This window comes from Botryllus schlosseri, chromosome 7 (assembly GCF_051294905.1).
Source record: "Botryllus schlosseri isolate E-star chromosome 7, Bs_hap1, whole genome shotgun sequence".
Taxonomy (NCBI): domain Eukaryota; kingdom Metazoa; phylum Chordata; class Ascidiacea; order Stolidobranchia; family Styelidae; genus Botryllus; species Botryllus schlosseri.
In genome coordinates this window covers 6462622-6489651 of record NC_137242.1, presented here as the reverse complement: position 1 = coordinate 6489651, position 27030 = coordinate 6462622, and the positions used below count along the sequence as shown (strand labels likewise).

Sequence of the window (27030 nt, the reverse complement as noted above, 5' to 3'; positions counted from 1 at the left end):
TTAATGTTGAGAAGGCGAGGCTGAGACGCGGCATATTACTTGTAATTATTTTTATTGACAAGATTGTTTGAACATGAATCTATATTGATATTAGCTGCGGTCTACTTAGGGGGGCGGCATTTTAAGCGAGAGCCAGGGGCGGCAGCACATGCTGCTACGCCAGTGCTGCCAATGCAAACATATTCCTGTTTGGCGATGTTTTGTTGGAGATGTAATGAAATGTTGGAGATAGCAAGGTCGAACAGGGTAACTTCGAAATGTTTGCGAAACATTTGGATTTGGAGTTGTCAGCAGTCTCAGCAAGTTAGTAAACAGTCGTTTGAAATAGCCATTCCAGATATTTTTCCCAATCTGTCCCGATGAAGGAATTGAAAAATCGCCACCAAATCCATTTTCTACTGTGATACAGCCACTAAATAACTTCAAGATGAGATCGTAGATGGAAACGACTGTAGGTCGAACGTGAAATGATCATTAAAATCTCACACCAAAAGCTGTCGCCGGAAGGGTTACGCGTTCATATTACATTCGCCACCACCTATTTGTGGAAATGGATTTTCGACATTAAATCCGGCTGCAAAATTTGCTTCGAAATAATAAAAGTCTACCCAATTTCTACATAAATTATAGTGTGGCGTTATTTTCAGGAAAAGTCAATTTGTGGCTGTTTATCACTGGCCCTTAGATTAAGAAACAATGATTGCTGGCCTATACAAATCTGCACAAGAGAGATGACAGTTTCACGATAATTAAGATAATTTTAAACGAAAACTTGTGAGTAGTCCAGGGGGGCCGTGACGGTCCAAAAGGCGTCCGCGAAGTTAAAAGGGCTGAGAACCACTGCACTAGGGTTTCCGTGAGCCAGTCTCATGGGTTCTGCAGGAGATTAAGACACAAACTACACTCATATGATTTGTGATGATACGTCCGTGTTGGCCATCATTGGTTGCTGGTAATTATAAGGTCGACGAGTGGTCGAATTGTGATTGTGGTGCTGTTACGTTGTTGTCTGTGGTATTCATGGCGTTTGTCGACTACTGTGGTCATTGGTCATTCACACCAGAGTTGGATCAATTGTAATTTGTAATTGTAATTGATTGTAATTAATTACATTTTTCAATGTAATTGTAATGTAATTGTAATTGAAGCATTTTTATTTTGTGTAATTGTAATTGTAATTGTAATTTGACAAAAATTTTGCTCAATTACAATTTCAATTACATTAAATTGCTATTGAGACCTGACAAGCACAACATAAAACAATTGACTTATAATGCATTCTCTTTAAATGTCGACAAGGAATTTGGTGGATCCATTCGCGGAAACCCTTGACTGCGCCCTTGCGGGCGAAGTTTTTTTTAATTATTTTTACCGCTATGCTGGCCTCGGCTGCCATTGTATACAATTTTTAGATTACTAACCAACGGATGGATTCGCAACACGTGACTCACGATTGAATACGCCGAGAAGCGAACTGCTGAGCCGGCTAAAAGCAGCAGAATTGATAGTCCCATAGCTAACGATCCAAGCGTCGAAATTTGATATGTATGGTTCTAATCGAAAGCTAGTGTCGCACTGATTCCGCAATAAAAGTATATTTCCAGGCAATGGTACCATCCCAAAATAGTCGTGAAAGTCTGGGAATCGGCATTTTTCTGAACAATCGCTGGGCGTAATTGGTAATTGTTGTGGTCATGCTGCTGCAGAACAGTCGGCCTTAAACGGCTATTTTGGAGCAGTTACATTGCCCTGACGAGATTTTATTTTGTATTTTCGGAATTAGTACATCAATAGCTTACGATAAAGACCAGATGCATCAAATTTGGACGCATGGATCGCCAGCTCTAGGACTACAAAGTTTGCTGCTTTTAGCCGGCTCTGCAGTATGTTTGTCGGTGCATTCATCCGTGACTCACATCTTGCGCATCTATCAGTAGGTTGGCAATCTACAATACGATTTCAGATCACGATGCTGCATCGTTATTTCGTCTGGCCAACTAACCAGACCACTGGATATTATATAACGTCTTATCTGACAAAGCACGGTTTTGTTTTCACTCCTCATCCTAATTCCTACGTCCCTCGATAAAAATAATAATATTTCTTTAATTATATACTATAGACGCAAATCCAACACGTGCATATATTATAATACTTTTTCAACGACATACTGCACCCTATCCTTAATCCTAACCCATAGAAAATTAGGTAAATAACATTTTACATTTCCAATTACGTGAGCCATAATTACCGCGCATTCAAAACACGCTTATATTACGCCACAATGACATCTCACATAGCATACTATGTACGCACATAAACGCATTTATTACTACACAATCTGAACTAGACTTGAATTGTTGTTAAATACGACGCTACGGCTGTCAAGGAGCACGGTTGAATTAATGATTATTCAATTGCATGTTCAACAGCAGCAATTGTAATTGTAATTGTAATGTAATTGAAGCATGCAAGGAGTAATTGTAATTGTAATTGTAATTTGATATTTTTAGCATGGAGTAATTGTAATTGTAATGTAATTGAAACATTCATGAAAGTAATTGTAATTGTAATTGTAATTGAACTGAAATAATGTAATTGATCCAACTCTGATTCACACCAGACCGATTTTCTTCATTTTTTCCCCGTAGCTGCCGACTTGTAGCACGGCCCACTTGTGAGCCAATATAAGACACCGCTTATACACGGATGAGATGGCGAGGAAGAGCCTAGATAAACCTCCAACACTTAGGTAGGAATTCTGCAGTCTAATTCGGTCGGGCTCGAAACCGTACCCATTGATGTTGCAGCTGTGGAATATACCACAACGCTCGCCACGCTGTGCTGGTGAGTCGTGTCCAGTGGCGTACGCATGGGAGGTTGCGGTTCAAAATCGTAACCCGGTCCTTCTGAGGTGTCAATTCTATCTCGGATACTTATAAGCTCATTGTAATTTAGCGATTGGCACCACGCTGCTGCGTTATACGACCGAACAATACTATGACACTTGTCAAGGTGAAGCCTCGAATTTCTGAGCTGGTATCTGAAAGGGAACGGCGGTACTCACACTGATTTGCAATGAATGTTCATTATAATGTTTACGTTTTGTGTGAAGATTATATTTTAATGGTACTCTAACACTCTGTTGTAGAACAGTTCATTTTCCGGTACCGGTAATCTCGCATGTAGTTCGATGTGTTTTGTGGAAGATTTTTGTTTTTATGATTCAGCGAAAACTTGCAGTTCCGCGAAGGCATGCAGATTAGTGTAAGTATATTCTGCGGCTTAGGTAAGGTTGAGCACCACTGCTTTGGTAATACTGCCTCTTTGGATATCGACTCTGAATGTCTTTTTAATTGTGCTCGAGGGAACGCAGCCAACGTTCCACCGGAGGGTTCATATTGTGTTATTTTGAGTGGTTGGACTCCATGAAACTTGTTCCCTTCGTTTTCACTTGTTACTCTCTTATTCATACAACCAAATACTCATAAAATTATTTCACGGAATTCTTCATTCATGATGTTGTGTATATAAAAATGTACAAAAAAGGTTTTGTCCTCATATTACAGGTAGTCAGCAACCTAAATCGTGTGGTTGTCAATGTAGCAATGATAGTTGAGTCCCCGCTGTTCGTTTCTCTCGTTAACTCTTTCTACCTGCCTATCGATGCTACGAAAGTTAGTCCCTACTGACGAAAATTGTGGGATTTGGTGAGGTTATTTTCAAAATTTCACTTAAAAGACAACGTTAAAAGGCACTGTATCGTATATGTACTCGTACCAGCATCCTACAAAAGCTACCAGTACGAAGTGTTACCTCTAACCTACATACAGAGATAGGCCTAAATACAAAATCGCTAAATAATATAACTAGACACTGCGAAGTCACACGGTATCATCCACTACAGTAGAATTTCATTTTTTAATTCTTTCATAGAACCGTACTCACTTGAGCAAGTATCCAGCAGTATGGGAGCCATACCTCTCTGCCGTTTGCAGTGTGTCCATTGCATTACGGTCGTCTTGAGCAGTTCGTAATTCGGCGAAGCAATGCGCGGTAAGCCTCAAAATCTTCCCCTAACAGCGAAAAAGAAGCACTAAGGAAAATTCAATGAATTTCAATCACAATTAACGTAAATTAGAGTCCTTTTCAGCAGATTATCCAATTTCAAATTTTTCTTTATTGTAACATGGGTACATGGAAATTGAATACCCATAATTTACAGAATGGAGCCTAACTAATCAAATCACAATTATGAGAGAATAGCATATTCCTAGTATCGCTTGAGTTTGTTGTGAAGATCCACACTACTGGATGGTGGGGTCGAAGACCATAAGACAATCGCTGGGGCGTGACTAAGTTGTGGTACGGCCCCGCTTAAAGCAAACACTTTATAATTCACTTTAAATCCATAAATAATAGCCCTCCCTCCAAAATGATTTCGATCCAAGAGGTTCATACCAAAGTAGATTTTATGATATCCTTTCCGCACTGGCCAACTTCGTAGCTCTTCTGCAACCAGCGTACGGCATCAGCATATTTCATCGTGTTTGAAAGGCTCAATCCGCAGTTGAAAGTAAGCGAGCTCAACTTTGCTATTTCTGTACTGTTGTGGCGGCCGGACGGCGTTTCCGCAAGGAACGGAGCTTTTGAAGCTTCTTCGACGCAATTTTCGGCGTCCTTTAGGCGTTCGCAGGATATCATCTACAGAGTATAAACGATGAAAGTGTGTTGGATGGATGTGCTTCAAGGAAGAGAGTGGGAAGGAATTACGGAAATATTGCATTTTCGTTGACCATACGATCACCATATTGAATATGAAAATTTTGTGTTACGCGGGGACGTAAGCAGAGGAGGTCAGGTAGTCACCGTTATGTATGTATGTATGCATAATATATAGAAGGAAAGATGTGCTTGTCGGCAACTGAGGCCTTTATGACCATGCCTGTTGTATACATGAATTAAATTATATGTCCATTGTCCATGGTGGACAATATAACAAAGATGCCAGGGATTGAACAGTGTAAGGATTTTTGGTACTCTACTAGAAGTAAGCAGTTTCAAAAGTAGATTTCGTCGAGGGTGCATATTCGAGACTAACGCAATTTGATTTAAGACCTACAAATAGGTGAAATTTTCGAGAATAAACACAATCGTCGTCGTGCAAGGGACCTTTTGCCCAGTTGGTATGACTACTGCACTCGCAAAGGTGATAAAAACATATCCAAAATCACTTTCTCCTTTACAAAATCCCAAGCCAAAAAGTAAGTAGTTTTGCCTAAAAATGTTAGGTAGAAGTTGAAGTACCCTAAAAACATGACCCCCCGAGTAAGTAGACATAACCTACTTGAGTACAAAACTTACTTGAGCATAAGTAGTACTTCCTTACTGACCATCTCTGTTCATTTGCATGTGTTCATGTGTGTGAACTGGCGAATACTGACACGTCTAATATATATCAAAAGCAAGAGACTTACTACTTCCGCCTCAGTGCAAAGCACAGTAAACAGATCCTTCTCCAAATCCATCTTTTCACATGGCGTCCGAACTACGCTATCTGTCACAAAAACAGGCATTGATTTATGGACAAAAAGTGGAAGCTCAATAAGAACCTTTTTCCCTGGCAGATTGCAATAACCCCCTTATTTTTGCTTCGGTTTTCTTCAGAGCCGATAACGCATTATCGTGCTCAGCCGTGTCGAGCCAGGCCTTGCCTACTTTCAAGCCCATCTGTCCACATTAAAACACATTGCGTCAACGTTTGATGCATTGCATGTTGTGGAAAATGGATTTACTGTTATAATTCGCTGGTTGTCATTCTTGACATCGACGAAATTCTCATCAACGACATCTGACGCACAGACCATGTTAAAGCAAAGTTGCCGGAGTTGGCAGTTCGTTTTCGTGGGTATGAGCTTTCCCGAGTGTTTGGCGACGGTCGCATTCCACAGTTTTACCGCGGTCTGATGAATCTGCAAGGTTGGAATGGACTTAAAATCCTGTTCGCGTGACGAATTAATTCTTCCCGCTGCTTTGTATGTCGCTCACGAATTTATCCACGTAGCCAGGATGAATATTTGTGTGGAGAGCAAAATACCTTACAGATAATGTGAAGTTTCACTCAGAGGCGTTCAGTGACGAAGTACTTCAAGTTTTTTGGAGTACTCAAGTAGGTGCCCAAGCATATATGCCACTTACTCAAACGCTTATGTTTGTAGACTTTTACCACTCAGTTGCATAGCAGCCACTTGGCGGTTCTGGCTCTGCACCAGGCTGCCAGGGGGTGGCAAAATCCTGCTGCACAGTGCACACTGTACATAACACGGAGAGGTGAACTTTTTGGGAGTTATCTGTGGATATTGACAAATTTAAGAGGCTCGTTTGATCGAAATGCAACAGCGTTTGATGTTTTACAGTGGTTGGCTGAATCACACCTACTAGATTCGACACCATATTTATGCTTATGTCTGAAACGGTATCTTACCAAGCCGCGAGAGGAGTTTCTCAAAGCTCAAAATGAAAACAATCGTATTTACCTTCTACCATGAATGATGATCTGCTATCAGCCCTATCGATTCTTTCTGACGAAAGATTCTACATTCAAAAAAGATATTATCGCGAAAGCTCGACAAGCTCAATTTCGAGGCGGCGATATTGATCTTCAGTTAACCTTATACACTTGTTCTCTATTTTTGTCTTATATTTTTTTGGCCTTGGGGCTGAGACAGTGAGGATTCTTTTTCAAGCAATATAGAACTTTTGAGGCGCGGTACATCATTCGTAATCATTTTTTTTTTCGAAAAGACTGTCTGAACATGAAACTATATTTCAAAATTTGCTGCAGTCTACTAAGGGGAGGCGGCATATGCTTCTAGACCACTGCTTTCACAGGCAAAACGACTGACTTAGTCACCTGAGATAAACTGCTAAAAGTAAGTGAAACTCCGACCTAAAATTGTTCTATGAAGCTTTTTACTTGAGTGATTTTAGACCTTTCCTTTTCTACTAACCTCTGAAGTAGTTTTGACGTGTCTCGGGAATTGTTACTTCTACTTGCAATTCAGTGGCAACGCTGAATATACTTTGGCCACCTTTGATAGTGACTTCACGAATAAAAACTATACGCTTAGCGCTGAGGCGGTTAACGTTCTTCAACTAGAATGCGATGCGACAAACCTTTTCTATCGCTGCTTGCTTCATAGGCGCGTCCCGGTCCGATAACATTTTTTCGACGCTTCCAGAATCGAGTTCCAGTAAGATTTTACGAATTCTATGTTGCAAATCCTCATCGTTACATCTCTCGGCGTTCAGGGACTGCGTTATTTCTAAGAAAAGTGTCACATTGATTTATATCTTCGATATTATTCGCCCCCATGCACTTTCGGTGATCATCTCATAGGTAGACGATAGGCCTAATTGCGCCGCACGAACTGGTCGGGTCAGCAGATAAGCAAGAAGCTGGACTACGTGTATCGTTACGTGTAAGGTCGGTTAGTGCAAGGCTGTTAGCTATATAAGGCAGGTGCCTAAAGAGTATCCCAATATAGAATATTCATACCTAGTTGTCTGGATTATACAGCAGTAGGGTTCGGAAAAGTGAATGTAGTTTTAGCCACATATTTTTTCTGATTTGTTGTTGCGAAGTCTGATAGGCATGCTCTGAGCCTCAGATCATTATTGAAATCACACAAACCAGTAATGTGAGTAGCGTCGTAGACGTAGCATGTTTGTCTGTGTCATAAGATACCGAATGCTAGTTCCACAGGAGTACGTTCGCTTACTGGCCGTAATCAGGGTCGTAACTGCCGCAAACCAAACCCCCCAATTGGGGGGAGGGCGAGCTCGAAGGGGGCCCAAATTTTTTTGGTGAATTAGCATAAATTATAGAGTATTTTTTAAAACCTTATGCAACTTTTTCAAAAAATTTTCGCGCTGCGCGCAATTTCAAGTTGCCAAATCTTATGAATATTGGGTACTCTTACCCCAAGGAAAAACACGCAAGATTTATAGAAATGGGCATATCGGCGTTGGCTATACACTATAATATGGCATCTTTACGATCTGCCATATTTTTAATTAACGTATACTAATCACGCAAAGTGTTAAAGCCGTATCTGACACAACTTCTCCGTATTGCTCTTCGACTGAACTAGGGGCCTTATAATATGGAGGAGGTCGCCATGCCATGGTATTCTCTAAAACGGGATGTTTGAGAAAAAAAAAGAGTAGTATCGCATTTCCATATCAATACTATCATTTACATATCATGATGTGGAGGAATGCTTATTCTGTCAGAAATTGACACCTCCTGGGATGAATCAATATATATAAAGCTCTCTACACCTTCCGCATATAGCTCAATTTGCAGCTTTTGGCAGTCCATGCGAACGAATTACGATCGTTTTCAAAACTATTTACTTACTTGAGTAGATTTATAGTCAGTCAATTCTACTTCTACTTCAAGTAGTCTTAGTTTGCTTATGTAAGAAGTACTTCTACTCGTACTTAAGTAGCTTTTTTCGTCACTACTTCTACTTCTACTTGAGTAGCTTTCAAGACTACTTTGACCACCTCTGCCCATATGGTGATAAACCGAACTTCTGGGGGCTTCGTCCCACAGACCCCCCTCAGGCTATACGCTGTTTACCGCTACTTGTCATCTGCATTGGGTATCCGCTTCCTGAGTCAGCTTTTCTCGCCTAAACGCGCGAGAAAATTCTTTAGTTCATGACTGAATTGGTCAATTTGATCGGGAATTGCATATATATTGCTATCAATTTTTATACGCTCTATGCTCGCGTAATCAGCTTTACCAATAGTAATAGAGCTCAGTGTGGTGTCTTTGAAACTGTAGAGTTCGTAAATAATAATTGAACATCTTCGGGCGGGAGGACCCATTGGTATGATTTCGTTACAAGATGTTATTTCCTGACCTCCCCTGTCTGCTAGGCCTATATCAAAAAATATAGAATCGTCCAAACGTACTAAACTCAATGATCACACGATTGCAGATTGGTATTTCGTCACTGATATATCATTTTTGCCTGCCGGATGGTATTTGTCTTGTGAGGTTCAGATTGCCAAGACAGGAACATTCGGCGCCAGTCATTTAGGCGCCTATGGACAATTAAACCTATATGTATTTTGTATATATATAACGAAGTTTTCGGTCGGCATAAGGGAAGTCCTTTTCGGCCAAGGTTTTCTCATTGCCGATCGTTCTGGCACACTTCTTGGAGTCGCATGTTACATGGCCTAAAACTTTATATGTGTTGGTGCGTCGTGGCGCGGTAATGGCCAACGCCGATATGCCCATTTCAATAAATCCTGCGTATTTGTTCTTGGGGGAAGAGTACCCAATAATCAAGATATTTGTCAACTTGAAATCGTGCGAAGCGCGAAAAATTTTTGAAAAAGTTGCATAAATTTTCAAAAAATACTCTATAATTTATACTAATTCGCGAAATAATTTTGGGCCCCTTCGAGCTCACCCCCCCCAGTTGGAGGGTTTGGGGTGCGGCGGTTACGGCCCTGCTCACTCAGCTCTACCGGTAAATCTGATTACGTGAGAAGAGAGGACAAGATATTGATAGCAATATATATGCAATTCCCGATCTTATTGACCGATTTTATCATGAATTATCAAAAAATTTCGCGTTTAGCGCTGGCCAACTGAACAGTAGAACTGTAATTTCGTGGCAAAAGCGAACAACGTGATTGGGGAGGGGGTCGGTTTACCACCCTATGGGTGGCCCAAGACCAACGTTTTTTGGGGGGGCTGACGAAGTGCTGTTACGACAAGATAGCGTAATGGTTAAGTGTCCGGCTTCTTGATCGGTAGGTCGTGGGTTCGATCCCCGGCCGTGTCGGATAAAGACCTGGTAAGTAACACTGGTGTCCATGACTTCCCTGCTTGGCGCTCATGCATTACTGGGATAGCATGGAGGGGGGGTGCAAGATATCTGCACCTACCTTGTCCAACGGCATATGCACATCATGCACTCATGGTATGCATATGCAGAGATCGTGTGTATGTCTATCGTGAGTCGGTGTATATGCCGCAAAAACACCAAGGACAAAAATAAACTGCGTCCTTTCCTTTTTTTACGGCCCTGGCCGTAATAATCCTTTATCCTAAATCTCCATTTATCGCTTAAGTAATTGATGGAGGGACCAATTCTGCCTGCGAACATTTTCGGTTCCACAAAACACGCCCCTCAAAACGTCATCTAAAGGTGTGGTACATGACACAATTCTCGGAAATATGTGCACGATGCGGGGTTGCATATACTATTCTTGCACGAGCCACGGTAGTGGCATTATTATGGTTTGGGCGTTTGAATTCTGAATTTGAAACAATGGAGCTAGATGTATCCGTGTGATTTTCATATTGTAGGCCTACTACTGTACTGTACACTCTGTGCAAGGAATCTTGGAGATCGCGTGAAGATCAGATAAATAACAAGGGTTCAGTAGACGGACGAAATGAATCATTCAAAGAATCAACATCAACATGCAACAAAGATACAGCAAGAACACCCCTTTCGTGTAATTGAGTGCATCATGGTCGCGTCAGGATTATGAATTCCTAGAATTTTGGGGCCAGAACGTAGAAACAATAAATCAATTTACCCATCTATAATGTATTATCTGTGAGGGAAGGGTCGGGATATAACAACCATACCGTATCGCGCTGCTACCGGTACAAAACGACGTACACCTAGCTTTCTATGGGTCTGTCTGTGGACTCACCTTCAACAGAATCTATGAATGGCTTGAAGTCTATCGTTGACATCTTGCCAACTCAAGCTTGCGTGGACTATTACCTGAAGATGCAAACAGCTGACAGATTCAGAATGACGGCAAGAATCAGGTTGGAACACACAAAGTGCGCGTGTGACTGTGTAGTTGCATCAGCCATTATTGCGTAATAAATCTTAATTCATTGTTTTACAGATACAGTTCAACAACCTCCAATCGAATGTGATTATCTGCGCAAATCTAACGGTAAGGTCAGTAACGTGACTTGCCGGAGAAAGCTCTTGGCTTCTTGACAACGTAATAAGTTTTACATGTAACGGCCACATTCGCTGCTGATTAACTTTGAACAATGCCTTTCATTGCAATTATGGCAGCTCGATCATACTCTAAAGCAGGAGTCCTTAAAGGGGCACTGCGCTCTAAAAATGATGTGGTCTCAAATTGAAGGTAAAAACGAACAAAAATTTTTGGCCGCGGTTATTTCCTTCAGAACGCCACCGTAATTGAGCTGCAATTTATTGAAATTTATACAAGACCAGCTGCCGCGGCTGCATAACCCGTTACATGGCACGATATCTTCACCGTCGCACTTGCTCGACGCGATTAGGCAGTCACGCAGAGAACGAATTTTAGATAGTTGTCAGCCGATGTTGTGAAGGAAATGTGTCTATGTTTCGTTCTCTGCGTGACTGCCTTATCGCGTCGAGCAAGTGCGACGATGAAGACATCGTGCCATGTAACGGGTTAAGCAGCCGCGGCAGCTGGTCTTGTAGAAATTTCAATAAATTGCAGCTCAATTACGGTGGCGTTCTGAAAGAAATAACCGCGGCCAAAAATTTTTGTTCGTTTTTACCTTCAATTTGAGACCACATCATTTTTAGAGCGCAGTGCCCCTTTAACTCCAAATGGGTGAAGTAAAGGGCCACTTTAACAACCTGTTTTGCGACGCAAGCCGAAATTGCAATACTGCAATATCGAAACATCAATACGTTATACTATCGAATGTACCATTCCATAGTTAATTAGTTATACCCTTTGACAAACGTTCAGCGGTATTGCGTTACTTAATACACAATTTGCTCTATGCACTCGTGACATACACATACTTACTTACTCATTATGTTGAATACGTCCTCTTTTTTGACTTTTTGAAAGCGTCCTCGGAGGACGCTCTTTTGTCCTCTTTTTTGAGAATTTAGGTCAAATTATGGCCAAAATGGACTGAGGTGCCGTAAATCAGCACCGAAGTAACGATCAGGTGGGTATTTCGGGAGCTGACCCGGAGATGACCTTTTTTAGTCAACCAACCACGAAGTGAGAACAATTTACCATTTTTTCAGGATTTCCCACCGGTTTTGCAAGTCTGAAAATTATGAAACAGTGTCCTCTTTCCAGATTTCCAAAATAGGGTAACCCTAAATAAATGTGAATAAAAATCGAAAATATCAGATAGAAAATAGAAAATAGAATATAGATATAATATGATGATCACTCGATAAAAATTTTGTATTATGAGCCACGGCTAACGTATAGCAACGGTTAGCAGCGCACCAAAGCAAGGGTTCGATGCCTCTTCTGGTCACGAACCCCTTTCCAACAATTATCAAGCTTGCGTACCTCTAATTTTTTGAGACGGATTCTACACAATTGTTCGCAAAATGCACATTGCACAATTATAAATAAAGGTAACACAAGGCGATACAAGTACACAGTGGTGGCCCTACGGACGGATAGGGGGCCTGGGCGAGACTTACCGGGGGGCCCCTGTAAGCATCTAACCTTAACTTATGGGGGACTACGCCCTCCCCCAGACCCCCCTTTTGCATCTCTTGTTATTATCTATCTTTCACCAAGGTAAGGTTAGGTCAGGAGCTGGATTCGGCCATGTCTATTATTGCATGTGTGCAAGGATAGACTACAAATCAAAACTAAGTAATTCTACCGCATGTGGAGACGTGATGATTATCGGGATACGGGACTTTTCTAACAAATGCAGAGATTTGCTGATGATTGACACATCTGTACGGAATCATATTCTTGCTTGGTACATGGATTTCCATGTTTATTCGTTATTATCCTTCAAAAAAGCGCATCATCCAAATAGGGGGGGGCCTTTCGACCAGGGGGGCGGGCGACCGCCTACCTCGCCCACCCCAAAAGTCACCACTGCAAGTACACATACGATTCTACAAGCAGGGCCGTAACAGGACTATGAAAATCCCGAAATATCGTACTCTTTGACCCGTTGAATGCGTGACATCAGGGCATTGTAGAAAATATCCCTTCCCCCCATTTCAACCTGCTTTGGTTGAAGCGAAGACCGAATACATTGTTAATTAAAATATTATTCGGAAACCTTTTCTTGAGTATGGTGCGGAAAAGTCTTATCGAAAATAAGTGATGAAGAAATCTATCGTCTACAGCGGCTTATCATATGATTCACTTAATTGGTAATATTGCGTAGGCCCTAGAAGCGAAAAAAGGAAGCCACTTTATATGTATACCCTATATAATGCAATGGGTCCACAGATGACGGACGGCCGAACCCAAAAATACGGTAACCGGCGATGGAGTTGAAATTTCACCACAAGAATACTTGTACGATATTTCTAATATCAGGCTCAAGCTGTGTTCCAGATTTGGAATTTCTTTTTTAATTTCTGACGAATAATCTATGAGTTTTTCAAATTCAAATATAGAATTTTAAGAGTTTTTTCTAAGGTGTCGTTATGCTCATCAGTTCACTTATTTTTCATTAAAATCATTGTCATCGTTCGATATGTTTACTTTTATACCTGTTTTTCATTATAAACCTTATCGTGATTGGCCTAGTGCAGGGATGTCAGACTGAACTTGCGTCGCGGGCCGGACCAGTCAAATGATTCCAAAATGTTTTCTCAAAATCGATGCCCTTGATTTTCACATGAGTACTTCATTAATATCCAACCTACGTACATCATACCATGTTAAATTATATTTCGGATCATATAGGCCCAGTCGCTCAGGCGTTCTATCCCAGCAACACCAACACCGTTATTCGCAAATAACGCAATTAGCAAAAATACGACGATTGGCCGGTTAAATACAGTGGAGCTAAAGACATTATACGTTGGAAGATTTCTATACGTCATTTGTCTCGGCCGTTATCTGGCGGTAGCCGAAGAGATTTAACTGTTAACGCTGATATTGGAATTTGGTTCATTATTATCTAATCTCGATTCGGATTTCTTCCGGGCCGGGAATCTTTCGAGTAAGAATTGATACGCAGCAGTGCGATTTCAGATATAATATTTTTGTGTGATTATTATAGTCTCCATGTAGCCTGCATAGAACGGTTTCTCTTCGATGAATAACTACTTCTTGATCCATATTTCCAGAAAACTCTAAACTCGGTGTGCAGTATTTTGCCTTCTCGGAATTTGGTGTCATTGTCACCGACTTGTTCCTAATGGTGACTAGAGTGATACCACAACACTTCGGTTGGATGGTTGTTAAGATAGGCCTATGAACAATTGAACATGCTCGAAATTTACTGTCTTGGCGGACTATTTAATGAAGTTATTTTCACTTCAAATCTCAACATCTACTCAGCATTGCTTCGCGGGCCGTATGTTAGACACCCCTGCCATGGCCTAGTGTCTTTAGGATCCTTAGACATCAGAGAGCGACACGCTGACCGCCAAGACACACTTTAGAATTATACTCAAATCAGTATGTCGCAATCACGCGGCATATAATTGGCGTATCCTGAGAATACCACGCGAAAATCGCCTCATAACACGGAATCTTGTCGCTGACGGAAACTTACAGAAATTCGATTGGTGTTGCATCAGCCGGGTAAGTTACTTTACGTAATTATATTGGTGTAATTTTAGTGAGGATATCGCGCGGGAATCGCCTCATTACGCACGACGCTATAACCAATGGAAAGATACAGAAATTTGACCGGCATTACGATGGCCGCTGGGCATGGATCTCGACGATGTGCATGTGCAGTGACATGCCGCTATCACGCGGTGTAATTGGTGCATTATGAGAATATCACGGGGAAATGCACAATATTTCGATCGGTGTTACAGCGACTGGGTACGAAGCTTCGGGTCGGGTCTAGTTGTCCAGACAAAAATAGTCTCGTCAGGCGAACCGGTCGCTTGCCGAAATAAATAAGAAATTATCTTGATGTGATGTCGGAGGTATAGGCGCACTGTATTTAAGGTCGAGTGTCATTTGTATCTCGCCATTCGAACGAGTGCTCTCGAGATGGGTAACAGATTTGCAACAGATATTGTGATAAATTAATCTTTTTCATGATCCGGGCATCTGTCATTAGACTTTGCAGGACTGCAGTCACGTGATTTGCCGTGGATGGCTGGGCAATATTATATTCTTTATTCACAGCATTATTATTATTATTATCATTATTAATAATGAGGTTGGAGTGTCGCCTGTCGCCGTTTTCGACCTTTTGTGAGTCACGGACAATAATATTTTTTCCAATATCAGCTTTCTATGCTATGCACCAATGATGATTTAAGCAATCTTAAAACGTACATGCTTGTCACATGAAATGAAGAACTCGGTGACCGGGGTATATATTTGCGTAGGAGTCAGTATAGATTCGTCAGTGTAAGAGGAACTTTGAGCTTCATGCATTCGAAGCAAATAACGTCCAGTATAGGAGTCAGTAGCCACGGCGGATAATATAACGAAATTGCAAAGACATGGATATTAAAAATTGACAAAATACAACACCAGTCATGGCAGTGAAAGGGTAAATTTTTCGAAATAGGGAAATTTTTGCCTGTGACTTGAACGCCCTCGGCTTGCAAGAGACTGTCTTCTGTCACCCGTTATGAACGCAGCGTAATCGGTATTAAATTTTCCCATAGACACTGCTGAATCGTTGAATACTGTACCCTTATTCATGCATCCCACATGTTACAATTTCGAAAGCAGACACCAAAAAATTACTAAATATGTGCCACGCCTCGATCAAATCTCGTTTATGAAACTAATTGAGTGAATTATTTCATTTCCGACTTGCGATAGCAGTATAGTTTGCGCATGACTTAGCAATCGAAACATCCACTTGTAACCAGGGCCGTAGTAGCCCCTCGCCAGACCCCCAAAAAACGTTGGTCTTGGGCCCCCCATATGTTGATGAACCGAACTGGGGAGGGCTTCGCCCCCCCCCCAGACCCCCCTCAGGCTGTTCGCTTATTATGGCTACTTACTTATCCTCTACATTGGGGCCGTTTAGTGGGGCAGCTTTTCTAGCCTAAACGCGCGAGGCGCGAAAAATTTCTATAATTCATGATTCAATCAGTCAATATGATCGGGAATTGCATATATGTTGTTATCAATTTTTATCCTCTCTGTGTTCACATAATCAGAGTTACAGGTAGAGCTGAGTGAGGTGTGTTCGAAAAGGTAGGACCCCTCAATATTATAATTAAATATCTTCGGCCGTATACCCGTTGGCAGGAATGAAACAGTACTTCGTCAGGCCCCGCAACAAATCTTCGGTATGGAGCTCCCACAGGGTGATAAACCTACCCCCCAATCACCTTGTTCGCTTTTGCCACGAAATGAGCTGTACTGCCTAGTGAGCCAGCGCGATGCGCGAACATTTTAGAAAATTAATGATAAAATCTGTCAATAAGATCGGGAATTGCATATATATTGCTATCATCTTCTTATCCTCTCTGCTCACGTAATCAGATTTACCGGTAGAGCTGAGTGAGGTGTCTTGGACAATGTAGGGCCCGTTGGTATGACTCCTTAACATGATGTTATTTCGTGACCTCTTGTCTGCTATATAAAAAAAAATATAGAATCGCCATAACGTAGGCTACGAAACTAAAAGACGTATACGATTTCAAATTGGTATATATCTTCACTGGCATATAATTTTTCCCTGCGGGATGGTATTTGTCTTGTGAGGTTCAGATTGCCAAGACAGTATTTTGTATATATAACGAAGTTTTCGGTCAGCATTAGTGCAGTCATTTTCGGGCAAGGTTTTCTCGCTGCCGATCGTTCTGGCACCATTATTGGAGCCGCATGTTACATGGCCTAACTTTATATGTCTTGGTGCGTCGTGGCGCGGTAATGGCCAACGCCAATATGCCCATTTCTATAAATCTTGCGTATTTTTTCTTGGGGGAAGAGAACTCCAAAATCAAGATAATTGGCAACTTATTGAAATCGCGCATAGCGCGGAAAATTTTTGAAAAAGTTGCATAAAGTTTCAAAAAATACCTTATAATTTATTCTAATTCACGAAATAATTTTGGGCCCCTTCGAGCTCGGCCCCCCCAATTGGGGGGTTTGGGGTGCGGCCGTTACGGGCCTGCTTGTAACTGAGTAAAAGTTTACGCCATCATTTCTACTTTGAATTAAGTAGAAACCGACCACTTTGATCACATCTGCACAGGTCCGCCATTGTTTGCGATAAACGTATTCAAGTCGTTGAACGATAAATATGACTGATGAAATCCAGTGGAACTATACCGATTCATTGAATTATCCAGACTCTCTCCATGACTTGATGAAGGTGAGTAGCGAATTGTTGTCCGCACGTCCAGGCTTTATTGGAGCACTAGCAATGATAGGGAGAGCCTGATAGTGTAGTTATTGCGGAGGATCAAATGCATGCTTACTGACTGCAAATCAGCAAACCATGCCATCTTGTAACTTTGATAGTAATAAAAATATGTACAGTGTCAGCAAAATCCAGAATGGCAGAGGATTAAAAATCACTCGAAAAGACCACATACCCGTGATACTGTGGAATTGAGCGAATGTATTTGCGCTTTCATGACATGTTCGAGTCCAGTAAAACCACGATACATCTAACATTTTAAGCGTTTGAAATTTTGACAAGCGATGTCAGGCTGCCACGGCAGTCCGCGGCCAATAAGTGGGATTTCGCATCGTATAAACCACTGCTTTTCAACCTTTTTGAGCACCGTCTGCACTTCGTTTGAAAAAAATTTCATCCGCATAGACCAACCAAAATTGCTATACAAAATGAAAATGAAGATACTTGCGAATATTTTCTTGAGGTGTTTAAAGAGTAGGCTACCGGTTTAGGCCATCAAGTATCTCATTGAAAAGAAAACTTTTTTTCATCGCTGGATTTCAACTATTGAGCTCTAAAACTTCTAAAACCCTTTTCGGCCGAATAAGTTGTTGGATTTCGTACAAGAACTTTTAGTGCTTGGATGGCCATGGTCTCTATAAGAACCATCCAGCACTCCTATCCAATATAGAGCGTATCTTCCGCGAGTCTAAAATACTCTCTGGCAGAAATCGTTTTAAGGGTACGATAAAATGGCCTCGGAGGCTGGTGCTATATACGATTATTGGTGCGTCGTAAGTTAAACATGTTTTTGCAATTGCGTCGCAACGACAAAAGTTAGGAGCCACACTACACTTGAATTTCATATTAGGTTTATGTGAATTATTCCATGTAAGAAAAAGTAATAATTATTTACGATTTTCATCCTTACCACGTTTGTCATCAGCACTGCAATGTTTGTCATCAGCACTGCAATATTTTTCATCCGCGCAAGTGCGTACCATTTCACATATTGAAGAGCACTGGTATGAACTAGAACAGTGGTTCTTAACCTTTTTTCCTATAGCGCCCCCTTTCAAAAATTATCGTGCTCCAGCGCCCCCCAACTTCATAATGTGAGGAATGTAATAAAGACAATGAGTAAGAGGGAGGGCCGTAACAGCACTTCGTCAACCCCCTAAAAACGATTTGCCTTGCGCACCCATAGCGCGATAAACCGAACTTCTGAGGGCTTCGCCTACACGAACCCCCTATCGTGATTTCGATGGTCAGCAAAGTTTGTGTGGCTTGGTACCAAAATTTTCTATAATGCATGAATGAATAGGTGGTAATTACATATATAAGTCGCGATAAACTGAGTGAGCTGTTGTATAGGAAGATAAAGGCCACGTAATTAATAATTAAACATATTCGGGCGTGCCCGCAGGTACAATTAATCGTTACCAGGGCCGTAACAGCACTTTTTCAGCGCCCCTCCAAACAAAAAACGTTGGTCCTGGGCCCCCATCAGGTGATAAACCAAGCTTCCCGGGGACTTCACTCCCAGACCCCCATTAGGCTGTTCTCTATTTGTTGAAAGCCTGTTAGGTATCTACATTGGGTGTCCATTTACTGAGGCAGCTATTCTCGCCTAGACGCGCGAAGCGCGAAAAATTTCACTAATTAATGAGTGAATTGGTCAATATCATCGGGAATTGCATGTAAATTGAGATTAATTTTTATCCTCTCTCTGCTCACTTAAACACATTTACCGATAGAGCTGGGTGAGGTGCAATGTTCCCTCTAAGCTGCGCGCAGAAAATATACGTTGCGCACAACAAATCCGAAGTTATTACCTTTTTTAGTCGATACGCACTGTTGTCCAGGGGTCAGCGCAGTGAGTTGTTGAGTGTGCGCAGAGGTTTCTTGGAAACTGTAGGGCCCGTTACTAATAATTAAACATATTCGGGCGGGCGAACCCGTTGGTATGACTTCGTTGCATGATGTTATTTCGTGACCCCCTGTCTGCAATATCAAAAAATATAGAATCGCTCAACGGGGATATCGCCCAACAGGAATATCCCTGTCGCGCAATCGTACTAAACTAAAAGACGCACACGATTTCTGATTGGTGTTTCTTCACTGACATATAATTTTTCCCTGCCAGATGGAATTCGTCTTCTGGGGTTCAGATTGCCAAGACAGGAACATTCGGTGTCAGTCATTTAGGCGCCCATGGACAATTAAACCTATATGTATTTTGAAGGCTATATCCAACGGAGTTTTCGGTGTTAATTTGCTCTGAATACTCATTAAGGATATGTCCTATCACCACATCATCTACTGCGAAGCCATTTTTCTCCAGCGCCCCCCCATACCGCCCCCCTGAGCCCAGCGCCCCCCCCCCATATCGCCCCCTGAGCGTTTCCGTCCCCCTTCAAAATCGCCAGCGCCCCCTGGGGGGCGCTGGGGGCAAGGTTAAGAACCACTGAACTAGAACGTGTCTCGCCACACACTGGTGCGCTCATTGCATGTGCTGTTGCGCAGCGATATAGGACACTGTACATAACCCTGGTATCAACGTCGCTCCATCGTTTGAGCGATGTCGAAAGATGACATAAAGAAATGTGACTACAGTAGACGTATGCGAACTATCATATTCGGGGGAGATTATAGACCGGTTCCGGTGGTCAGTCTATTATAAAATTCACACGTTTTCCGATTCAGTACGGCTGTACAGTAGGGCTGTTCAAAAATAACTTTTTTCCCGGATTCCAGCCATTCACTGATTAAATTGTCAGGTTACCCTAAAAAACGCTGCACACCAAATTTGTTTCAATTCTAACAAGTATAGGACTCCGCAGATCTAATTAAAATTTTTAATTTATTATGGAAAATTAAAAAAAAAATTTCAAATTTTTCTGCCAACCGCATGAAATTGTTGAGCTGTCTTCAAAGACGTTGCAAAACAAATTTGAGTCAATTCCGACCAGTAGAGGCGGAGTTATACGAGTTTTTCGATGATAATCCTAGGATTATTCTTGATCGGTGTATAATCCGCGATTTATCAACGAAAAACTCACATAACTCTGCTTCTACTTGTCGGAATTGACTCAAATTTGTTTTGCAACGTCTTTGAAGACAGCTCAACAATTTCACGGGGTTGGCAGAAAAATTTGATTTTTTTAATTTCCCATAATAAATTAAAATTTTAATTGGATCTGCGGAGTCCTATACTTGTTAGAATTGAAACAAATTTGGTGTGCAGCGTTTTTTAGGGTAACCTGACAATTTAATCAGTGAATGGCTGGAATCCGAAAAAAAATTATTTTTGAATAGCCCTACTGTACAGCTTTGCATATATATCAGACCTAGCAAATTTCGAGGTAGAGCAGACAGCCCGAGATTGATCCGGATTTTCAAATTGCATTGAAAGTCGTATATACTAGCAGTTTCCTTCGGAATTTATAAAACCACCAAGACATTGTAGGATTTTCAGCGCTGGCCGGACTTTTTCAGACTCAGAATATCAAACTGCGGAATCGCGGATGGATTAACTTTCCGAAATTTGAATTTCCGCTACGACCATATGGCTACATCGAAACGCACCTGTGACGGTGTCTTATAATTTTTTAATGATGCGTCACTGACTTCAGGTGTATGACAAATGGGCTCCCACATACGACATCGATGTGAACGGTCAGTTAAAAGGTATCGGGAGTAAAAATCTGATTAAGCATGCGCTGGAATTCATTACCAATGAAGAGTCTTGTCTAATGCTCGACGTTCCTGCTGGTAAATATAGCAAACATCTTCATGATTTTGTATTTTATTTTTATTCGTTCTTTGAGCTATGTCTTTTTGTCGATGGCTGTCGGTTTATACTACTTTCTCGGCAGGCATATCAAAAATTAGCTGCGGAGATGGTCAAAGTATAGTCATCGTTAATATGCCCAAACATAGGTGTGGAAGTCACGTCATTCATTTCTATTCAAGTAGAAGTACTCAAGTCAGTGGTTTTCAAAAGTAAATTCGGTCGAAGGGTCGCACACTTTAAGCAATTAATCGTAGGTGCAGTGTGCGTTTTCGCGACCAAACCAAAATGACTCGTATGACACTCGAAATATAGGTGCTATTTACGGAAATAAGTTTAGTTACTGTTGTGCATGGGCTGTTCCACTCGGTTAGTATGCTAATTTCGACTCGTATAGGAGATTAATATGCACCAAAACAATACATTCTACTGTAGAGAATCCGAAGTCTCAAAAGAAAGTTTATAGTGCGGATCCACTAATTGCTAAGTCGGCCTACCCCCATCCCCGCCTCATGCACATTTACACAATTACAGATACTCTCAAACGAACACATGTTTACTATTTTGATGTGAAAACAGGACATTTCAATAATTTAGGTTTCAGATATATAATATAATATATTGTTCCCGGTAAGGATGTGGTTTAGTTTAGATATCTCTCAATCCGACCAATGTTATGATCTCTATCCACGGGTTTCTTATAACTGTTACTGGAAATCGCATTACTTACCACTTCCAACATTACGTGAAGCAGGATCATCTAGATATCAATGAATATGACATAAGCAGCTCGTACATCCTAAGACCTTTATTTTGATCGTTCATGTTGGCTATCTCTCTCCAGGGACAGGAAGAACGGCCGGACATTACAAAGAGTTGGGCTACAAAGGTAAAATGGACGCCCTTGAAATGAACCAGGCAATGATGGATGTCGCGAAAGCAAAAGGCTTGTACAGGTAAAAACACAATATATCAATGTCGGCATTTTTTCAATATTCCGCATCATCTGAATTTTAATCGATCACAAATCTGCGCAACTTTAACAGGAAGACGTTTATTCACACATGCACTGAAACGAACCCGCTGCCCGTTCCAGATAATTCTTACGACATAGTGTCATCCGATGCAGGATTATTTCTTAACCATATGCCTCAAGGATGCATACCGGTATGTTAAATGAACGTCATACCCTTAGTTATAGTCAGACCATGTTCTTTTTGGCATATGCCAAAAATAGCTTGTTTTTGGCATTTTTCGGATTTTATTTTGGCAATTTTGGCATCGCCATGAATTAATATTTATGGACTCGAATTAGCCATGTAATGTAAATTGCGTCAGTTTGGTCTTTCTTATGAAACGGAAGTCACAAAACATGCAGTATCCACACTCTGCCATCAAACTGCAAGATTTGAACCCGAATTTTAAACGATGTTGGTGACCAAACTTATCCGATACAAAACCGAGTGCTTCTGCAAAATCTAATCTCAATAGTCGATTCAATATGCATACCACATTACGGATTCACACAGATCACAATACTTACAATAGCAATTCAAAAATGTTTCTGATACGTTTAGCTAGCAGCCGTCACTACCCAACCAGTGATTAGAAATCATGAAGGCATTTCATAATCAATATAATATGCAAAGTCATCCACCCGGTATGATAAACTAGGAAATGACTGCATGTACAGTACATATATATATGTGTATGGTGCATATAGGTGTGGAGACCTTTTACACAGGGAGTGTTATTTTTGCATATGCTAAAAATACCAAAAATAGCTAATTTTTGGCATTTCAAAATTTTTAGTTTTGGCAGTCTTGGCATTTGGTTCCCGAAATGCCAAAAATAACACGGTCTGGAGTTCCATTTTGTCTTCAAGTTGTTGCGATTGCGATACAGTAATTTCCCAGCACTTCAATAAGCGTCAGCTAAGTTGCAATTTCGAAAGAGCAAATATTTGAATAAAACGAGATAAATCTCGCCTCATATAATACAACAATTGATTGTACTTGGAACTTCTTTAGTCAAGGTACAGAATATCGCGGATATTTTCTGGTGCACTGAAACGACAGTGCGGTGACCAAGTTATCGCTATTACACTTAAAGACATTTGCTATCACGATCGATTTCGTGAGATGTGACGTCCAGCTCGGTAGGTCATTCATTTTGAAAGAAATATCAGAACATGAAAAGTTGCATTCAAATCGAATTGTCGAATCTACCTGTAAATATATTCACGAATTTTCCGCACTGTTTAAGAAAGTTGGTTTTACTATGACGCCGCGAAACGGCCGTTTGCTCTTTCACGAGTGACATGGCTGTTACAACCGAACAAATTCGAACCGACTTACTATATAAGTTTCGTTTAATAACCATTTTTAGGATTGCATTTAAAACAAAAATCAATTTAAAACAAACATGTTTAAAACATGACCATTGTGTTTCAAATATGGTTTTGTTCTCGAGTCACGACTTTTCAATTGTGTCATCACAAATAATTAGCATTGTCGTCGCGTAGGATCAGTTCTCGATAGAACTGGACTAGAATATCTGCAACGAGTAACGACCTATTCTATTTCTAACAGACCGGTAAAGTAGGGATGGTGTGAACCTCTGTCAGGTTCAGGTTCGTGTGACCGCGAACTTTTTTAAAAGGTTCTGTGTGAACGCGAACGTGAGCCTTCTGATGTCACGTGGTGCCATATTGCTAATTCCGACCCCTAATTTCTGTGAAGTGATCGCGGCTTGAATGTGGACCCTGGACAGGCTCGTCGACTGTCGGTTCAATGTATGTAGGCTATGTTGACGACAATGCTGCGTTTCTATCGCTTATCTTAAGTTTGGTTAGAAATCCTGTCCGATTTGCACTAGTTCTGGAACCCAAGTCTCCTATCACAAAATTGCAACAGCATATTTGGCAATGCCTGCTATTTGTAGCCCACTGCCCTAATTCTGCGACGCGGATTTGAATTTTGAAATTTCAGCACTTGGTGAACGCCGCAAAGCGGGGCGGGATAATAATCTTCAACTCTCGCACGTCACCCGAAAACGAAAGGTATCTGGAAACCTTGCAAAACGTCGTTGACGAACTAGTGGGAAAAGGGACCGTTGTGTTGAAGAGAAAAGTAGAGGTCCCTTACGGGCTACATATAATGTCGTATGTGTTTGTTTTAAAAAAGCTTTAATTTGAATTGAAGTATAAATTTAGAGAATATATTTGCTATTGCGGGAATCTATGTGTTTATGGATATGTAACCTCCTGGATCCGGAGGCATCAAGCAAGATCAGTCATGCGTACAGTAGTGTGCAGGTAAACGAGGAATTATTATTTCCGCTCGGACTGTAATTGGTTGTTATATATGTGACTATATATGTTACAGGTATCTAGAATCTAGATTATAATTTAATATACCATCATAGCAATTCATAGTAATGGCTGTAAAACTGTTCAAACAAAACAACGATTTGGAAATAAGCAAAAAGCTAGACGCCAAAATCTTTTGATTACCGGTTTTATCGGTGTCTGCTAAAAAGTTTGGTTTAGGTCGGATTCCAGTCATTTTGAGTGAGTTGAGAAGATGCGCCCTGCGATTTCGTTAGTATCTACCTCCAATATAACCTTAGATTAGATCAGTATTTCTTAACCTTTTATAGCGCTCATACCGCTTGAGCTGCCATGAGACTTTCGTCGTACCCCCTATCCAGGACCGGATCAGCACTTTGTAAACCCGTGGCAAACGCCGCTCCCGTCCCCCTTACAGTACGGGCCATCCCATCACTAGGGCTGGGCTAGGGTTACCATGTTTTAGTTGGACAATTTCTGGACGCTCTGTAGCGCCAACTAGCGGATTTTATAATGTTGCATGAACACATTGTCGATCAATATGACGTCACACCAGCAAAGCTTTGTCTATCGACTGGAGGTTGTCACGATCCGGTTCAAGAGTATGTGGCTGTGTGTTATAAGTTGTAACCAGGGCCGAAGCCACATTTTTGCAGCCCCCTTCCGCCCAAAACTGATCTTGGGCTTACCGTAGGGCAATCGATGCAACTTATGGGGGGCTTGCTATATAGATCCGGTTTCTATATGCATCTGGTCGTTAAGGGATTTGATTGAATTATGTCAATAATATTGGTGCTTCCATGTATTACTATACAATTTTGATCCTCTCTCCGCCTACGTGATCAGAGTTAGCGCGCGGTAGAGCTGGTGGAGGATGATGACTTCGAAAATGCAAGGAGCGTAATCGCTAAGTCATGTTCATGTCACACTTATAAGATTATTTATCAGCCTAATGCCGGTGCGCACTGCACCACTGAGATATATAAACACGGCAAAATGTTGGTTTTCAGCCTTCCATGGTCGCGGCTCCATTGCCAATTTGAAAATGTTCCTTGGCCCAGCTCGAAATTTGATGAGCTGATTACAAAATTAAAAGTCGGTAGATTCACCCAGACTTACTCATACTCACGGCCTATTTTGGAAGCTGATTACGTTCAACATCTCCGCGAACCCCAGAATAAAGGCAAACTACCCCCAGGTTTAGAGCCACTATCTTTGAATAAAGCATCCAAACGGCCTAAACCGACTCTATGAATATATAGTCTAATTGTGATTGCGATTACAATAAGACTTATTGTTGTAAATGAATGTTATTTTTATTTCTTTTTGATCGCAGTTTTTGCGAGGATGGTAGTTCCCATAGTGAAACCAATATGATACTAAATTAAGCGCAGCGCGAAGAAAAATTTCATGTAGCATAAATCACTCCAAAAATAATATTGTTTGTGTTGATGCACGACAAAATTATGAGCTACTTCAAGCCTTCAAAATTCCGGACATTTAGGAATATTTTAGAAATTCCTCCCGGACGCAGTTTTAACAGTGAAATTCCCGACGCATGGCAACTCTAGACTGGGCGAAATGATTAGAGTATACTCGAATCTGAATCGAGTAATAATTTTAATGATCTGAGTCTTACATTCTGTTTATGCCATCATCATGAGTTACTCGACTCGACTCGACTCAAAGCATTAGACTATCGATAACTATAAGGTAAACCGTTTACCTTCGTTATCTATAATAAGACGAGATTCAGAAACTAATCACTCAGATACTCGATTTTGCCCAGCTTTTGCTATCACTATATAATGCACAGTGGTAGCTTTTGGGGTGGGCGAGGTGGGTGGTCGCCCATGGCCTCCTCTTTGGCGAGCTTTTTTAAGGATGATAGCGGTACAAGGAAATCCCGCTATATATATATATGGAAATTGGTGTACTAATCCAGAAGATGATTTCGTACAGATAGGTCAATCATGAAATCTCTGAATTTGTTAGAAAAGTCCCATAATTAGCATTAATAGATGTGGAAGGGGGTGCGAGGGGGGAGAACCCCCAGAAGCTGCAAGTTACTTATAGGGGCACCCCTGGAAGTCTCGCTCAGGGCCCTCAATCGTCGGGCCACCACTGATAATGCTTATACACACGGCTCACAAACAAGCACTCTCTTTTCGTAGCGAATATAACCTGGGATTACGCAATTCACGAACGCATGACTATATTATTTCTGACGGGGGTGGTACCCAAATTGAAAGCAACAGATCTCCAGAGGTGGTCAAAGTAGTCAAGAAATCTACTCAAGTAGAAGTAGCGACGAAAAAATCTACTCAAGTACGAGTGGAAGTACTTCTTCCATAAGCAACCTAAAACTACTTGAAGTGGAAGTAGAATTGACTGATTTTAAATCTACTCAAGTAAGTAAGTAGTTGTGACAACGATCGTAATTTGTTCACATGGATTGCCAAAAGGTGCAAATTGAGCGATGCGAAAGGTGCCGAGCTTGATTCATATTGATGTATACCAGGAGGTATTCAATTTTCGACAGCA

The 27030-nt window shown here is 41.2% G+C and overlaps 2 protein-coding genes across 6 annotated transcripts in view; one reads left to right on the top strand and one right to left on the bottom strand.

The window, feature by feature from the left end:
* Window positions 1–10889, bottom strand: part of LOC145443788 (testis-expressed protein 11-like) — a 44856-nt gene extending 33967 nt beyond the window's left edge. Inside the window, exons 1-7 of one of the 2 annotated variants that reach the window (XM_080321741.1) lie at window positions 10753–10889; window positions 7177–7325; window positions 5796–5972; window positions 5613–5730; window positions 5478–5557; window positions 4462–4704; window positions 3949–4076 (exon numbers count right to left, since the gene is read on the bottom strand). In XM_080321741.1, the coding sequence (XP_080177867.1) occupies window positions 3949–4076; window positions 4462–4704; window positions 5478–5557; window positions 5613–5730; window positions 5796–5972; window positions 7177–7325; window positions 10753–10795 (938 nt within the window). In that variant the 5' untranslated portion in view covers window positions 10796–10889. The remainder of the gene's footprint in view (window positions 1–3948; window positions 4077–4461; window positions 4705–5477; window positions 5558–5612; window positions 5731–5795; window positions 5973–7176; window positions 7326–10752) is intronic. The other variant, XM_080321742.1, reaches the window with a different exon arrangement.
* Window positions 10890–10961: 72 nt separating this feature from the next.
* Window positions 10962–24375, top strand: LOC145443790 (methyltransferase-like protein 27). Of its 4 annotated transcripts, XM_080321744.1 has the most exons (7): window positions 10966–11012; window positions 14637–14847; window positions 17198–17317; window positions 20980–21118; window positions 21982–22093; window positions 22184–22304; window positions 24128–24375. In XM_080321744.1, exons 3-7 carry the CDS (start codon window positions 17246–17248, stop codon window positions 24326–24328), a joined length of 645 nt encoding a protein of 214 aa, XP_080177870.1. In that variant the 5' UTR covers window positions 10966–11012; window positions 14637–14847; window positions 17198–17245; the 3' UTR covers window positions 24329–24375. The 4 variants fall into 4 exon arrangements, with proteins under 4 accessions (XP_080177871.1, XP_080177870.1, XP_080177872.1 ...); XM_080321745.1 differs by lacking the exon at window positions 14637–14847 and having other exon boundaries at window positions 10962–11012; XM_080321746.1 differs by lacking the exons at window positions 10966–11012; window positions 14637–14847 and adding an exon at window positions 13282–14598.
* Window positions 24376–27030: the final 2655 nt, after the last annotated feature.

What these genes read in the sequence shown, in the direction of transcription:
- LOC145443790 (XM_080321745.1), top strand. Translation starts at nt 17,246, where the DNA reads ATGACTGATGAAATCCAGTGGAACTATACCGATTCATTGAATTATCCA. An exon ending in AATGCTCGACGTTCCTGCTG is followed by an intron (nt 21,119 to 21,981) that starts GTAAATATAGCA and finishes ATCTCTCTCCAG; the next exon opens with GGACAGGAAGAACGGCCGGA. An exon ending in TGCCTCAAGGATGCATACCG is followed by an intron (nt 22,305 to 24,127) that starts GTATGTTAAATG and finishes TTGAAATTTCAG; the next exon opens with CACTTGGTGAACGCCGCAAA.